The sequence below is a fragment of the Leucoraja erinacea genome, chromosome 31, assembly GCF_028641065.1.
Source record: "Leucoraja erinacea ecotype New England chromosome 31, Leri_hhj_1, whole genome shotgun sequence".
Lineage (NCBI taxonomy): Eukaryota > Metazoa > Chordata > Chondrichthyes > Rajiformes > Rajidae > Leucoraja > Leucoraja erinaceus.
Window position 1 is genome coordinate 16,967,989 of NC_073407.1, and position 17,546 is coordinate 16,985,534.

The following is a 17,546-nucleotide window of genomic DNA, read 5'->3' on the forward strand; positions in this document are numbered from 1 at the left end:
ATCATATTGAATGGCGGTGCAGGCTCGAAGGCCTACTCCTGCACCTAATTTCTATGTCTATGTTTCTATGTACCTACAAAGCATGTGACTGGTGCTGCTTCAGCTGAACTTTAACTGAAAGGAACTTCATCCCACTCCCCCCCCCCCCCCCCCCCCCCCCCCCCCCCCCCCCCCCCCCCATCCCTTCTTCCCCCGTCCCCCCCCCCCCCATCCCCCACCGTTTCTTGGCTGTGGTGCCCCTGCCTTCTTCCTTCCTCTCTCTTCCTTCCTCCGTACCATTAGCTCTCTCTAAACCTTCGCAACAGGAAGCTTCACAGGAATTGGGCAGGATTAAAGTCTGGGAATTTGCAGTTTTCCCCACTGTAAAAAAACCCTTGCAATGAAACTGTATTTCTACACGAGCTGAAAGGCTGTGAAATGTGATCCCCCCAGTTGTATATGTGGCCACTGTGACTAATAACTCCTGCTTTCAGGGCCAGTGCTCTTGCTCTCCAGTCTGTTGGCTTCTCCCCATGTTGCGACTTCCCTGTGAATCCACTGGAGTGTGTAACGTGTATACGTTTACCAAACCTGACGGACGCACTAGGATGACAAGATAGACTTTTATCAAGTGTCGTGGGTCTGGATAACAGAACAATGACATTATTTTGCAGCAGCTGAACAGGCCTGTAAACACAATACACAGAAAACATATAATAATTTTTTTAAAATCAATTCATGGATAACAGTAATACTCGGTAACCGTAATAGTGTCACCAAAGTCACAGTTCATTGTTACTGAGTTTAATGTTCGTGGTGTTGATAGTTGCTGGGAACTTGTTTTTAATCCAGGATGTCACTGTTTTTGGGCTCTGTATCTTCTTCCCTGCTAACAAAATCATAGTGTACCTGCCCTTGCCCTTCGAGCCTTACAGTAATTGAGGGCATGGCCAAAGTGATGTGGGTCTTTTTGATATTGACTGTCTTTCGGAGGCAGCATCTCCTGTGGATCCATTTGGCTGTGGGGAGGTCAGTGCCTGCAATGGACTGGCCACTGTCCTCCGCTCTCCATTGCCTCCTCTGTATCTGGTATTTTGAGGTGCCAAACCAGGGCATGGTGCAAGGTACACAAAAATGCTGGAGAAACTCAGCGGGTGCAGCAGCATCTGTGGAGCGAAGGAAATGGGCAACGTTTCGGGCCGAAACCCTTCTTCAGGTCATGGTGCAACCGGTCGGTCAGCAACGTTGCTATGGGATATAGATACATTCATAGTAAAGTTGTTATCTTGCTCCTTTTCCACTTATGCAACTCGTGTTGGGTTCTCCAGCCATCTGTCATCTTCTCTCTAAAGGAAGTCTCTCGTTTTGGGTGATGATTCGATCTAGTTCCAATATCCCATCGGTTGCCCAGTTTATGACCTGGTGGTCAATGCTGGTGGGTCATGGATGGTGAAGGACGTTGTTTTCTCCACAGATGGATTCTCACAGTGTAATGGTCAGCAGATGGTCATCAGGATTGGGAGCCTGCAGTATTGGCATGGTGAACACAGAGGCCTTATTTTAGTGGCAAGGAAAGAGAAGCTAGTTTAAAATCAAAGTGCTGGAGAAACTCAGCGGGTCAGGCAGCATCTGTGTGGGGAAATGGACAGATGACATTTTGGGTTGGGGTTCTACTTTTCTTCAATCTGAAGAAGGGTCCCGACCCCCAAAAAGTCATCTGTCCATTTCCAAAATGGAAGGATGATGTTTTGGGTTGGGACCCTTCACCAGACGTTTTGGGTCCCGACCCAAAATGTCACCTGTCCTTTTCCTCTGCAGATGCTGCCTGACCCGCTGAGTTTTTCCAGCACTTTGTTTTGCTCAAGATTCCAACATCTGTAATACCTTGCGTCTCCTTGGCAACTGAGTTATTAGTTTACCTTTTAAAATTTCTTGCAGTTTATTCTATTCGAACTGTGCTACCGGCTGTTCAGTGATCAGATGTGAGTTTTCAGTGCAAACTGGATTTGAAGACTGAGTCACTTGTTGACCAAAGTGTTGTTCAAACCAATACATTTTCTGGACAGAAGACAGGACTGTAGTAACAACGCAGGTCAGGCAGCATCTCTGAAATACGTGGATAGGTGACGTTTAGAGTTGAGACCCTTCAGACTTGTGCTGGACTTTCCTCACTGGGCTTTTGTTTATTGTTTAGAGTTGTACAGCACGAAAACAGGCCTTTCGGCCTAACTCATCCATGCTGACCACAATACCCCATCTGAGCTAGTCCAGCTTGGTTCCTACCTCTCTAAGCCTTTCCTATCCATGTGCTTGTCCAAATGTCTTAAATCGTACCTGCCTCAACTTCCCCAGGCCACTCGTCCCACCACTGCAGAAAATGTTCCCTCTTGGGTTCCTGTTAAATCGTCTGCCCCTCATCTTAAACCTTTGCCCTGAGGTATATAGACACACTGAACTGTTCTGTATTTATCCTTACAATATTCTGTTGTGCTGCAGCAAGCAAGAATGTCATTGTCCTATCTGGACACATGACAATAAAACTCTCCCCACCCTCCCCACCTCCTCCCCCTCCCCACCCCCTACTCTGGGTAAAATACGGTGCATTTGCCTGATCTCCTCATGATTTTGTACAACTCTGTGAGATCGCCCCTCAGCCTCGGCACAGACAGGCTTGTGACCAAAACTAAACACAATATGTACGCCAAGTATGGATGAGCTAGTGAACATTGCAATTGCTCAAGTGTAATACATTGTGAACCGTAGTGTGCAGTGTGCTGCTTGTGTTACTGAAAGATCAGCCACACCGAAGGAATGGTTTCAATCCTTTAATCCCATTAGTCATGTGCTGGTGAATAAAACATGGCAACTGAGGGAGATGTGTATCGCCAAAAAAGAAACTGGAACACAGTGTGTGTGCCCTCTGGTTTTCCTAGGGAAATTGACAATCGACGAAGCACTTTAAAATATTCTCCTGCTGTGAAGCTGTGGAATTGATTCACTTTTCTTTTCTATTTTCTTATTTTCTATTGAACACACTACCCTGGCTAGCTCTCATCTCGCTGCTACCTTTGGGGGGGGGGGGGGGGGGGGGGGGGGGAGGGAAGGTACAGGAGCCCGAATACTGTGACCACCAGGTTCAAGAACGGCTTCTACCCACCAACCATATGTTTCTTGAACACTGCACAACACTAATCTCGGCAACTATGATCTTCATTGGACTGGGTCTTTGGATGCACTATGGATTTCAGTTTTTTTTTTGCACTATGGTAACTAATGACTTGGTATTGGCATTAGTAACTTCTATTATTAATTTGTATTTATGGATCTATTAAGCTGCTGCGAGTAAGAATTTCATTGTTCGTGTCAGTACGTGTGACCCTCTTGACTTGCTGATCGGGTGAAGGTGGAGACTGGTTGTGACTTGGAGACTGGTTGTGTTCACTTGCCTTGTCTTGGCAGCCCCAGCACAAGCAAGGTCCCCAGCCCCACTGGGTCTGAGAAAGAATTGCGATGTCAAACGTAGCAATGCACTAGCTGCTTTCTAAATGCTTTCTAAATGGTGATCAATTTTATTTTGTTTATTGATTTAACCCAAAACTGGGCAAATTGCCTTTTGAGAAGTGGCAGCATGGTGGGGCAGTGGTAGAGATGCTGCCTTACAGCGCCAGAGACACGGGTTCGATTCTGACTGTGAGTGCTGTCTGTTCGGAGTTTGTACGTTCTCCCCATGACCTTGTCCCCGTGAGATTTCTCCCAGGTGCTCCGGTTTCCTCCCACACTCCAAAGACATAGAAACATAGAAACATAGAAATTAGGTGCAGGAGTAGGCCATTCGGCCCTTCGAGCCTGCACCGCCATTCAATATGATCATGGCTGATCATCCAATTCAGTATCCCGTACCTGCCTTCTCTCCATACCCCCTGATCCCCTTAGCCACAAGGGCCACATCTAACTCCCTTTTAAATATAGCCAATGAACTGGCCTCAACTACCCTCTGTGGCAGAGAGTTCCAGAGATTCACCATTCTCTGTGTGAAAAAAGACGTACAGGTTTGTAGGTTAGTTGGCTTTGTTAAATTGTAAATTCTCCCTAATGTGTAGGATAGAGTTAGTGTACGTGGATCGCTGGTCGGCACAGACTCGGTGGGCCAAAGGGCCTGTTTCTGCGCTGTGTCTCTAAACTAAAGTGTTTTTTGATTTTTGGGGAGAAAATTAGTTTCCATTGCTAGGGTAGTTATTTGGCAAAGAACACTAGTCTTCATGGAACATTACTGCAGAACAACAGGCCCTTTGGCCGCCAATGTCAGCGCTGAACATGATGCCAAGTTAAACTAATCTGTCTGCATGCAATCCATCCATGTACCCATCTAAAAACCTTCAGCATGCCCCTATCAAATCTGCTTCCATCACAAGCTCTGCTAGCTCTTTGTCAAATTTCGCCCCACCTACCACAATCGGTCAGATGAAGGATCCCGACCCGAAACATCGCCAGTCCATTCCCGCTATGCATGCTGCCCGACCTGCTGAGTACCACAAGATTTCACCATCTGCAGTTCCCTGTGACCTCATCAAACTGTGGTGGTTACTGCACCAGCAGCCAATGTTTTGGAGACTAGATGCTGGAATCTGGAACAAAACACACTGCTGGAGTAAATCAGCAGATCAGGCAGCATCTATGGAGGGAATAGACAGGTGACACTTCGGGTCAGCTCCTTTCCAATGTTTAGGCCCATTAATTATAAGACATGAGTTCAGATTCCATTCCAGCAGCTGGGAATTTTAAAATTGAAACCCTTGTATAAATTAAAAAATAAGGTGGGCTCATTCACGGCAACCATTGAATGAGTGGATTGTCGTGGAATCCCACCTGGTTCACTATTTCCGTTGCCTTAAAATTTGGGACTGTTTGTTTTGCAACTGTTGATCCAGCAGTGTGATTAACCCCCAACTGGCTCCTCATATCTGTGGTGTGTAGACACAGAGAACCAGTGTTGGCATTGTCAGTGATGTCCACATCCCAATGTGAACTTGTATATCCCTGTAGCCCCAGTTACAGTTCCAATCGACAAGCACCACCTCCATCTCAACGGCATGATCACACCCTTTGGTTGTTCTAATTTTCGCTCGGATATTAACCCGAGACAGAACTGGGGCTCCATTCTGGCTGGTTACTCTGGAAGGTCATTTATAAACAGGATATACAAAGGCAAGTTGACCAGTCACATCCTGTTGCCCCATCACTTTGTCAAGGAAGCAGCTGATTCGATTTGTTTTTTTTTTAAACCTGCTGTTGCAAGGTTATTGAGTCCCAATCAAGATGTGCTGATCTTTCTTGTGGAGCACAAACTATTGAATAAACTGCGAGCAAGTCTGAAGAAGGGTTACGACCCGAAATGTTGCCTATTTCCTTCGCTCCATAGATGCTGCCTCACCCGCTGAGTTTCTCCAGCATTTTCGTCTACCTTTGATTTTCCAGCATCTGCAGTTCCTTCATAAACAGCAAGACTCTTGCATTGATCACTTGGATCAGAACTTCATTCTTGTTCCTGTTCTTGACATGGAAAATGCTTCAATTTCTTTCTGAAGTTAAGTGCCTGTCCCACCAGCATGTGATTGCATGCGTCTAGCGCGACCAAACGTGGTGGCTTGAGGCGTACGGCCACGCGGGGCCGGTCCCACTTCCAACCGCGGAGCCGTTTGGAGTTGTGCGGGGCTGGTCCCGACATCATAATCACCAATCAGCTGGGCAGGAGACGGGCCGACTGAATTTGGACGTCGCACGGTGGCGGGCGGTTACGTCATCACGCAATGGCACGCCGGGCGGTGATGTCATCACGCAACACCATGCGCTAGGCGTACGTCGTCGAGACGCTGCGTACGGCCTCAATGCGGCTGCAGGCCGACAGGCTGTTGCCTTGAGGAATTTTTGGACAGTTGTCAATTTTTCGGAGCCCCGCGTGATGTCGGGACCGGCCTTGCGAGGCCGTACGGCTCAAGCGACCACGTTAGGTCGCGCAAATCGCGTGCTGTTGGGACAGGTCCTTTACACTCTGCTCTCTCAGGTGTTAACTGATAGTTGTCACGTGCATCGCATTACAATGAAAGGCTTTGCTTTGCATGCTATCTGAGTAAATCATACCAATTGAACCCTAAACAAGCAAAAGGGGTTGTGCAAAAAGAGAAAGGAAATGGAGTACAGAATATAATGTTACACAGCTACAGAGAAAATGCAGATTCAAAAATTGCATGGGCCATGAGGTGGAAAATTAAAAGTTGTTCCCCCTCTGTGTGCTGCCCTTTCCCCAGTCCCCCCCAGTAGATGGAGTTACCCAGTGGTCAATATCCTGGTGAGCTTGGAGTTGCTGAGGTCACTTGTTTTGTGCCTCTCCACCTTCTTCACCTAACCCACTGTGGACGTGACACTGTCTGTGTCTGGAGTCTAAGCTTTGACTAGGATATGGATGAGTCTCCAGACTGGGAATTAGGTTTGGAAGGAAGATCCTGGCTAGTTCCATGATGTTTCTTGTTTCTTGTTTCTTGACACGAAACATCATGGAAGCAGCCAGGGTCTTCCTTCCAAACCTAATTCCCAGTCTGGAGACTCTTCCATATCCTAGTATTAAGCGACGGACACAAGATCAGACAAAGGGTCATGGTCTCGATACATTCACCTGGTTCCTCTCTTCACAGACGCTGTCTGACGTATCGAGTGTTTCCAGCATTGTTTGGTTTCTGTTTCAGTAATTTTCTGGTGCAGAGTGTACAAGATTCCCGTCTTAAACAGACGCTTTTGCTGCAGGCAACGTGCCCTTGAGCATCTCCTCTGCTTGTCAGTTTTAGTCTGTCATGGAGAACACTGCTGACGTTGATGCGATTTGGATGTTATTAATGTTTCCCTCCACCCCTCTCCCACCCTGGCAGGGAGAAGTCCCACTGCAGGTTGGTGCTTTGTGTGGACAATCCTTCTGCAATGCACCTTCTCCAGCTTGTTTGGATTCCTTCCTGCTGTCAGTGGCTCCGGTCTATGTGGGCTCTTGGTGTGAGGCTGAGCTCCACTGACTGATGCACGCCTGGGTTCTACAAGTCAGATTCTGTTTACAGCAATCATCTCCCATTTTGGGAGTCTTTCATTTATCTTGCGTGTGTTATAATTCAATACAGGCACACAGAACAGTACAGCACAAGGACGGGTCCTTTGGCTCACAATGTGTGTGTCGAACATGTTGCTAAGTTCAACTAATCTCCTTTGTGTGTATGTGATCCATATCCCTCCATATAGGCAGACTATTTGTCTTTCGAAAAGCCTTCCAAATGTCCCGATCATATCTGCCTCCACCAGCCCATCAGATACCCATCACCCTGCAAACATCGCATTGAAACTTCTCATGTTAAAGCTATGCCCTCCAGTACATGACATTTCCACCCTGGGTTGGGTTGGGGGGGCTAGGTGGCGGAGATTCTGACTGATTGGCAGTGGAGGCCAATTCACTGGATGTTTTCAAGAGAGAGTTGGATATAGCTCTTCGGGCTAACGGAGTCAAGGGGTATGGGGAGAAAGCAGGAACGGGGTACTGATTTTGGATGATCAGCCATAATCATATTGAATGGTGGCACTGGCTCGAAGGGACGAATGGCCTAATCCTGCACCTATTTTCTATGTTTCAAATAACCCTAATAGTATTGCTAAAAAAGAAACGTGGTCCTTGGTGCAACCAAGACGGGTCATAGTTTAGTTAATGCTTTGTAGTGTTGAAGAGCTTGACTTTTGTCGGGAAGAAGCTGTTCTTGAACTTGGTGGTCACGGTTTTCGGGCTCCTGTACCACCTTACCGATGGCAGGGGTGAAATGAGAGCATGGCCAGGGTGGTGTGGGCATTTTGATGCTGGCTGCTTCAGTGTCCTATAGAGCCCTTGGGGTGGGGAGGTCGGTACCTGTGATGGACCAGGCAGTGTCGATCACTTTTTGTCATCTCCTTGCATCCTGGGCATTGAATTTGCCAAACCAGGTCATGGTGTAACCGGTGAATGTGCTCTTTAACATAAACCTGTCGAAGCTTGAGTATTTGGCAAAGTACTGGACCTCTTCAAACTTTTAAAGAAGTGGAGAAGAGCATCCTTGCCGACCAAGCATTATCTATCCCTCAATTAGGAATTTCCAGAGTTTCAATGCTGGCCTCCTCTCCTGCAGGGTGACTGACACACTGGGAGATGATGATGCAAACTATACAAGATAACTCTCGAATTCTGACTGCAATCTTTAACAGAATATGTCTGGATGGTGATGTTTTATTTTACCATTGGAATCTATTTCTGAGTGTTCAGTCATTTTGTGCAAACTGGTTTTGAACAAGTAACTTCAGATTAGCTGGAAAAACTCTGTGCTAAACGTTGGATGAAGTCTGCATTGAGACGTAGAAGGCAAATAATTCTAGAATCTAGAATCAACAATGTTGATATGGGGATCCAAATCAAAAATGAGGACAACTCATTCACCACATTCATCATATTTTCTCTCGTGGTTGGAAAATCTCTTATTGGAAGTTAGCAGTTGGAAAATTGGTGCACCTAAAAGAAATGTCCAATAAACACTCCTGCCTATTTTTGCTGTTATTTCTGCTCGTAGTTCAATGGGGCGTTGCTTGAAGCTGGAGTCATTATTGAGACATGAGGAACTGCAGATGCTGGAACCATGAGCAAAATACAAAGTGCTGGAAGAACTCGGCAAGTCGAGCAGCATCTGGGGAGGGAATGGATTGATGATGTTTTGGGGTTGGGCGCTTCATGATTTTTTTGTTTGTTTGTATGTTTTGGTTATTTAAAAATGATCCTGGAAAAGACATGAGCATCCAGGAAGCAGAGACAGGGTGCAGTCATGGATTGTCACTTGGAGCCAGAAATACTCTAAATGGCTCAGCAGCGCCACCAGATGCGTTTCGAAGTTACTGCGGCTTCCCAAAGCCAGCATTACAAAAACGGCAAATCTTGGTCAATGGGGGAATATTTCAATTTTCAGCTAAAACTGGTTTGGACCCGTGAAGTAGATCTTCACTGGAATTCCCGAGTTGGACTGAATAGTGTGGTTGACTTCTTTGTCTGTGGGTTGGGGCTTGAAATGGCTCCAGGTTAATTTTCAAGCTTGATCATGGGCACCTTGTGCATCTTTCTTTGTTTCTCCTCTAGAAGTGAAACCAGTTTTGAAGCTAAAAATGGGTATATTTTGTGCAATAGGGATGGGGAATACAGGGTGTTCAGGTGAATGGAAATGCTGAGAGTTAATGAGAATGTGAAGGTAGCTAAATGGGTAACAGATTTTTAAAAAAAGGTCTCGACCCGAAACGTCATCCATTCCTTCTCTCTGTAGATGCTGCCTGTCCCGCCGAGCTAGTCCAGCATTTTGTGTCTATCTTGGGCATCAGATCACTTGGGTCTATCAGAAGGCAGTGCCAACAGATATATAAGAATATACTTGCAGACACAAGGCACTGCAGATGCTGGAATCTTGAGTCAAACACAAAGTGCTGGACAAATTCAGAAGGTCAGGCAGCATCTGTGAGGAAGGAATGGACAGGTAATGTTCTGAGCTGGGACCCTTCTGATTGGAGTGGGGGGGGGGGGCTGGAGAAAGCTGGTAAAGTGAGGGGGGGAGGGGGGGGACAAAGCATGGCAAGTGATAGATGGATACAGGTGAGGTGGAGTTATTGGCAGGTGGGTGGAGAGAGCGACACAGGCTGGAGATGAAAAAAGAGACTAAAAGGGTGTCTGGTATGGAGAGACGAGGTGAGAAATGGAGGGATGTAGGAGGGAGAGGGGGAGGAGCAGATAACAATATCAGAGGGGAATGTGGGGCTCGGGATGGGGATGATCTTGCTAAGAAGGGGAAAGGAGCAGGGTGATTGGGGTGGTGGGAGACATTGGAGCCCATTGGCATGGGGTGGGGGGGGGGGGGGGGGGGGGGGTAGGGGGAAGAGAGGAGGAGGGTCGCGGGTATTACGTGATATTGTAAAATGAATTGTTCATACTGTTGGGCTGTATCCTAGTCGGGTGGAATGCGATGGACAGGATTATACCTGCAGTTGGATGCAGACACGGGGAAAATATGGTGCAAAGAGAAGAAGCTGATGACATGCTCTGAGCAGATGCAGCATTTGCAACAGTCGCTGAATAAATGACACATTCATGAATTAATGAACGTCATTTAATACCCGTTGTGGTGATGCACTGTCATTGCAAAATGGCCAGAGATGGAGATGAAATATTTCAGGTCATAGCCTCAGAATTAAAGGGCGCTCTTTTAGAAAGGAGGTGAGAAGGAACTTGTTTGGTCAGAGGGTAGTTAATCTGTGCCACAGAGGGTTGTAGGAGGCCAAGTCACTGGATATTTTTAAAGCCAAGATAGACAAAATTCCTGATTAGAATGGTGTCGAGGGTTACGGGGAGAAGGCAGGAAAATGGGTTTAGGAGGCAGAGATCAGCCGTGATCGAATGGCTTAATTCTACCCCTTTTAACTCGCAATCTTGTGAAAAGGAGGTGGGATAGTGCTCATAGCAACAATTATGTGAAAATGGTTGAGGGACAGATTAGTAAATCAAGTGCTCAGTCTGAGTGAAGCTATTAAACAGTGGATGATAGAAGTTAATGGTGGCAGTTGTATACTGTATAGGGCTCACATAACTTGCTGTATATTGGGAATGTATATCATGAAGGACATGATGTATGTTGAGAGAGATGGGATGTTTGTAACCTGCATAGCACACCTGGGCTTGAATCTGTATAAAGATGGACAAAGCGAATGAAAGCTGCAATGTAGAGGATATGTTCTTGGTGGAAGATTTTCTAGGTCAGCATATGATGAAGAACCACAGGGAGTTATTTTAGATCCACAGTGTATGAGATATGTCATGAAAAAGGTTAATTGATGATCTGGCCGTTAAAGCCTTTAGGAAACATTAATTAGATTATGATAGAATTTTATATAAAGATTGAGAATGATTTAGTGACAACTGGTCCTTGAATCTGAATAAAGTTAACTGGGTAGACTTGGTGTTGGTCACCAAGGTGGACTGGGAAAGTACAGGACTGAGTCGGCTTATCGAAAGCAGTGATATTTTTACATGATAGTACGGTGCACTGGCACTTCCAATGTGACACGTAGGTTTATTAATCATGCTAAGCTAATGGATAACACATGTGCCTGTTCCTAGATTTGCTTCTCTTCCCAGCAATATTGTAAAATTACATTCACTCTCACATTCTTGTCTCCTGTACAGTATCTGGTATTTTTGTGGCGATTTTGGTTTTATTCTTGTCATGTGTACTGAGGAACAGTGAAGAGCTTTGTCTTTTTAGTTTAGTTTTTTAGTTTAGAGATGCAGTGCAGAAACAGGCCGTTCGGCCCATCGGGTCTGCGCCGACCAGTGATCCCCGCATATTAACACTACCCCATACACGCACTGGGGACAATTTTTACATTTACCAAGCTGATTTAACTACATACCTGTACGTCTTTGGAGTGTGGGAGGAAATCTAAGATCTCGGAGAAAACCCACGCAGGTCATGGAGAGAACGTACAAACTCCGTACAGACAGCACTCGTAGTCGGGGTCTCCAGTGCTGCAAGCGCTGTAAAAGGCCTGTCCCACTTGGGCGTTATTTGCGCGTCATTTACGCGACATCATTGACGCGTCACGATGCACGACGCGACATCATTTATGCATCAGACGCGTCGTGACGTGCAAGTGGCGCGAGCATGGCGTGCATTACACGTGCATGGCCCGTGGTGAGATGTGGTGGCGTAGGCAGTCACGTGCGGTCACGCGCGGCAACCCTGGGATTTTGGGATTCACGTGACGCGCAAATGACGCCCGAGTGGAACAGGCCCTTAAGGCAGCAACTCTACTGCTGCTCCACCGTGCCGCTCATAAGATGAAACTGTAATCATTTTACGTCCAAGAATGTTTGTTCAGAGCTGATGTTAACCCCGTTTTACTTTCCCCAGATGCTGACTGACCCACTGAGCGTTTCCAACAATTTCTTTTTTTTTCTGTAATTTCGGGTTTTCAACCTCTGCAGCATTTTCTTTATAATTCGTCTTGTATTTGCTAAATTCTCTGTGGAATACAAAGTCAGCCACCTGGTACTTGAAAAGCCCTGCCTCCTCCTTGTTGGCTAACAATCCTAAAGCCTATGTCCAGTGACTGGTTAGCAGCAACAAAAGCTTTTTGCTGTTCCTCAGTACACGTGACAATAATAAATAAACTAAACTGAAACTGTGTGGCATGTTTGAGCTGCTGCCGGTGCCTCTGTGTGTGAAACAATGTTCACCAGTGTCCTGCTCTTCATTACAGGGACTTCCTTCCTCGTGGATCTGGCATCGTCACCAGGAGACCCCTCGTTCTTCAGCTGATCAACTCCCCGACGGGTAAGGAGCTGCGGAACAACTGGTGGCTTCCCCCCGCCGTGCTTAGAGTCGTAGAGAGACGGCAAAGAAACCAGAAACGTCGGGTGGTGCAACTGGTTGAGCTGCTGCCTTGGAGCCAGAGACCCCGGTTCAATCCTGATCTTGTCCGTGTGGTGTTTGCACGTTCACCCTGTGACCACATGGGGTCCCCCCCCACATCCCGAAGACATGCGGGCTTGTAGGATAATTGGCCTCTGCAAATTGCCCCTAATGTGTATCGAGTGGATAGGGGGAAATGGGATAACAGTGAGCTGGTGTGAACTGGTCTGATCGATGGTTGGTCTGGACTCAGTGGGTGGAAGGACTTATTTCATGCTGGGTTTTTTTCACTTCAATTCAACACAGACCAAGTCTGCACTAACAATCAACAAGCCACCTGTACTAATCCCATTTTAAAATTCTCTCCACGCTTTCATCAACTCCACCCAGATTCTGCCACTCACATCCACCAACATGCATCTTTATATGATGTGGCAAGAAACTGGAACACCCAAAGGAATCCTAATCAATTTAATCAAGCACTTGTCCCACCCCAGTCATTCCTCCTCCTTAGACAGTAGGTGCAGGAGCAGGCCATTCGGCCCTTCGAGCCAGCACCACCATTCACTGTGATCATGGCTGATCATCCCCAATCAGTACCCCATTCCTGCTTTCTCCCCATATTCCTTGACTCCGCCATCTTTAAGAGCTCTATCTAATTCTCTTTTGAAAGCATACAGAGTATTGGCCTCCACTGCCTTCTGAGGCAGAGAATTCCACAGATTCACAACTCTATGGGCGAAAAGGATTTTCCTCATCTCCTTTCTAAATGGCCTATCCCTTATTCTTAAACTGTGGCCCCTGGTTCTGGACTCCACCAACATCGGGAACCTTTTTCCTGCCTCTAGCATGTCCAATCCCTTAATAATCTTATATGTTTCAATAAGATACCCTCTCATCCTTTTAAATTCCAGTGTATACAAGCCAAGTCTCTCTAATCTTTCAACATATGATAGTCCAACCATCCCGGAAATTAACCTTGTGAACCTACGCTGCGCTCCCTCAAGAGCAAGAATTTCCTTCCTCAAATTTGGAAACCAAAACTGCACACAATACTCCAGGTGGGATCTCACTCAGCCCCCTGTAAAACTGCAGAAGGACCTCTTTGCTCCTATACTCAACTCCTCTTGTTATGAAGGCCAACATGCCAATTGCTTTAATCATTGCCTGCTGTACCTGCATGCTTAGTTTCAGTGACCGATGAACAAGGACACCCAGATCTTGTTGTACTTCCCCTTTTCCTAACGACACCATTCAGATAATAATCTGCCTTCCTGTTTTTGCCACCAAACTGCATAACCTCACATTTATCCACATTAAACTGCATCTGCCTACTCACCCAACCTGTCCAAGTCACCCTGCATCCTCATAGCATCCTCCTCACAGTTCACATTGCCACCCAGCTTTGTGTCATGTGCAAATTTGCTAATACTACTTTTAATTCCTTTATCTAAATCATTAATGTATATTGTAAATAGCTGCGGTCCCAGCACCAGGTCTTGCCATTCTGAAAGGGGCCCGTCAATCCCTACTCTTTGTTTCCTGTCTACCAACCAATTTTCTATCCATGTCAGTATCCTACCCCAAATACCATGTGCTCTCATTTTGCCCATTAACCTCCTATGTGGGACCTTATCAAAGGCATTCGGTAAGTCCAGGTACACTACATCCACTGGGTCTCCCTTGTCCATTTTCCTAGTTACATCTTCAAAACAATCCAGAAGATTAGTCGAGCATGATTTCCCCGTCGTAAATCCAGAATGCTGACTCGGACCGATCCTGTTACTGCGATCCCAATGTGCTGCTATTTTATCATTTATAATTGACTCCAGCATCTTCCCCACCACCATTGTCAGGCTAACTGGTCTATAATTCCCTGTTTTCTCTCTCCCTCCTTTCTTAAAAAGTGGGATAACATTAGCTATCCTCCAATCCACAGAAACTGATCCTGAATCTATAGAACATTGGACAATGATCACCAATGCGGCCACGATTTCTGGAGCCTCTTCCTTAAGTAGCCTGGGATGCAGACCATCAGGCCACGGGGATTTACCAGCCTTCAGCCCCATCAGTCTACCCAACACCATTTCCTGCCAAAATGTGAATTTCCTTCAGTTCCTCCGTCACCCCAGGTCCTCTAGTAATCTGGGAGATTGTTTGTGTCTTCCTTAGTGAAGACTGATCCAAAGTACCTGTTCAACTCGTCTGCCATTTCCTTGTTCTCCATAATAAATTCACCTGTTTCTCTCTTCAAGGGACCCACATTTGTCATCTAATTTTTTTTTTCCCCTCTTCACATACCTAAAGAAACTTTAACAATTTTCCTTTATATTCTTGGCTAGCTTACCTTCGTACCTCATCTTTTCTTCCCATATTGCCTTTTTAGGTTGCGTCTGTGGCTCTTTAAAAGTTTCCCAATCCTCTGGTTTCCCGCTCATCTTTGCTATGTTATACTTCTTCTCTTTTATTTTTATACTGTCCTTGACTTCCCTTGTCAGCCTTGGTCTCCTCTTACTCCCCTTATAATCTTTCTACCTCTTTGGAATGAACCGATCCTGCACCTTCTGTATTATTCCCAGAAATACCTGCCATTGTTGTTCCACTGTCATCCCTGCTAGGGTATCTTTCCAGTCAACTTTGGCCAGCTCCTCCCTCATGCCTCCATAGTCCCCTTTGCTCAACTGTAATACTGACACTTCCGATTTTCCCTTCTGCCTCTCCAATTGTAGATTAAAACTTATCATATTATGGTCACTACCTCCTAATAGTTCCCTTATCAAATCTGGTTCATTACACAACACTAAATGGTCCTGGCACCTGTTGCACACCACCAGACATTGGAATAGCTGCTTCCCCTCTGTTATCAGGCTACTGAAGGGTCTTTCCATAAGCTCGGGCACTGTCCGGGTCACCTCTGCCCTGTTGGACTTGGTCAATGGAACCGATACACTACAATGTTGAGGACCATATTCTGCACTCTGTATCTTTCCCTTTGTTCTACCTATTGTACTAGTGTTTCATTTGATTCTATTGAAGTATAATATTGTCTATTTGGGAAGCATGCCAAACAAAAAGCTTTTCACTGTACCACCGTACCCGTGGCAATAATAAACCTAAAGGACCCAAGGTTGGAATTAAACCCTAGTCTCTGAGACAACATCTCCACCATCGGCACCACAGTGCCACCCATCTCAATGTGCAGCTCATTAACTCTGCACGTCTGTGTCCCACTGGGTCTCCTCATCACAGTTCAAGTGGAATTGATGCTAAATGACAGCTTGCAAAATAAGATGTCAAGACCCAATATGTCACAAGCAGTGAGGTCCTCTCATGACGAGATCTAGTCCTGCATTGCAGTTATACAGTAGATGTGGCCCAGGCCATCACACAGACCAGATTCCCCACCATTGACTGTTTTCTGCACCCCATGTTGCCATGGAAACTGACCCTTCGGCCCACCGAGTCCACGCTGACTATCGAGCCATTCGCACCAGTTCTACATTATCCCACTTTCTCATCTACGCCCTTCACATTACTCCCTCCCTACAAACCTTCACCTCTTTGGGACATGGGAGGAAACCCACGCAGCTACAACAAGAGCGTGCAAACTCCACACAGACAGCATTCGAGATTGGGATCGAACACGGGGGTTCAGGCTCGCAACTCATTATTGCTTTATTATTGTTGCATGTACTGAGGTGCAGTGAAAAACTTTTGTTTGCCTTCCATCCCATTAAATCAGATCATGCTACGTAATCAAGTAATCAAGCAAGTAGTTTGAGGGAAGGTCACCACCGGAAACGTTGTCTGTCCATTTTTCTGTGATTATTCAGCCTGAAGTGTTTCCAAGTTTAAATTGGGCGATGGCGTGAGTCTGTTTCCAGAACTGTTATTTCAAACCACTGTGGAAAATAACATGTGGGATAAGAACTTGACACTTTAGCTTTAGGGGAGGGAAATCAAAATGATATTTAGGTCAATGATCTTTCAGTAGAAAGCGAGGTGGTATGCAATGTTTAATCGTTGCTAACTTGCGCAGCGTAATATACTGTTTTTCTATATACTTGAGTATGGTTGTGCTTGTGTATTACTGAATTGTATGCAAAGGAATTCCACTGTACCTTGGTCCATGTGCCAATAATCTAACGTTGAATCACTTTAGTGTGGAAACAAAAATCCCAACATAATTCGCAGAAAGGTCGACAAGTAAATATTTACCAAGAAGAAAAAGGGGGAGGGAGGGGGCAACTCTGAAGGGACTATCTAAAGGAGGTTAAAAAATTAGAGAGGGGAAACTTGAGATGTTAGGAAGAGAATTCTGGAGATTCGAGGCAGTTTGGTTTCAAGTTAGTGTGATGCTTGAGGACTGGGAGAGGGGAGGTAAAGGAAAATGTTGGGTGTGCCAGCTATTTTAAACGGAAACAGATGTGGAGCCTTTACCTTGTGATGCGTGGTCCCAAGTAACCCGACCCAGTGGTTTAGGCCTGGCTAATCCCAGCCAAGTTCGTTTCATTTCGCTTGGAGATGCAGCGCGGAAACGGGCCCTTCGGCCCGCCGAGTCCGCGCCGACCAGCGATCCCCGCACACAAACGCTATCCTACACACTAGGGACAATTTACAATTATACCAAGCCAATTGACTTACAGACCTGTATATTTTTGAAGTGTGGGAGGAACCTGGGGAGGTCACCGGGAGATCGTACAGGCAGCGCCCGCAGACAGGATTAAATCCGGGTCTCTGGCACCGTACGGCAGCAACTCTGCCAACATGCCGACCCTTCTTTAATAACAGTTTTATTTCTGTACATCTGTTCTGCAAGCTCCTGCCTCTGCCTGTTGTGATTACGAAAATCTAAAGAGGATTACATTGGAATGTGTTCATCCTGCACAAAGCACTTGTGCCGCACTGCACAGAACCCTTGTGATCTTGCACAAGACACAGTGCTGAAGGGATCCAGCGGGTCAGGCAGCATCTGTGCAGGGACGGGACAGGCGACCTCTTTGGTCGGGAACCTTCTTCAGACGTCTGATCCCGTTGCAACCTCCAATCCAACCAGTAAAGTCTCGGGCCTCC

The 17,546-nt window shown here is 46.2% G+C and overlaps 1 protein-coding gene across 1 annotated transcript in view; it reads left to right on the top strand.

Annotated features, from left to right (window-relative positions):
• The window catches only part of LOC129711798 (dynamin-1), a 136,448-nt gene that overhangs the window by 16,817 nt on the left and 102,085 nt on the right, over positions 1–17,546 (top strand). The window contains exon 2 of the mRNA XM_055659733.1: positions 12,322–12,395. Coding sequence (XP_055515708.1) covers positions 12,322–12,395 — 74 coding nt within the window. The remainder of the gene's footprint in view (positions 1–12,321; positions 12,396–17,546) is intronic.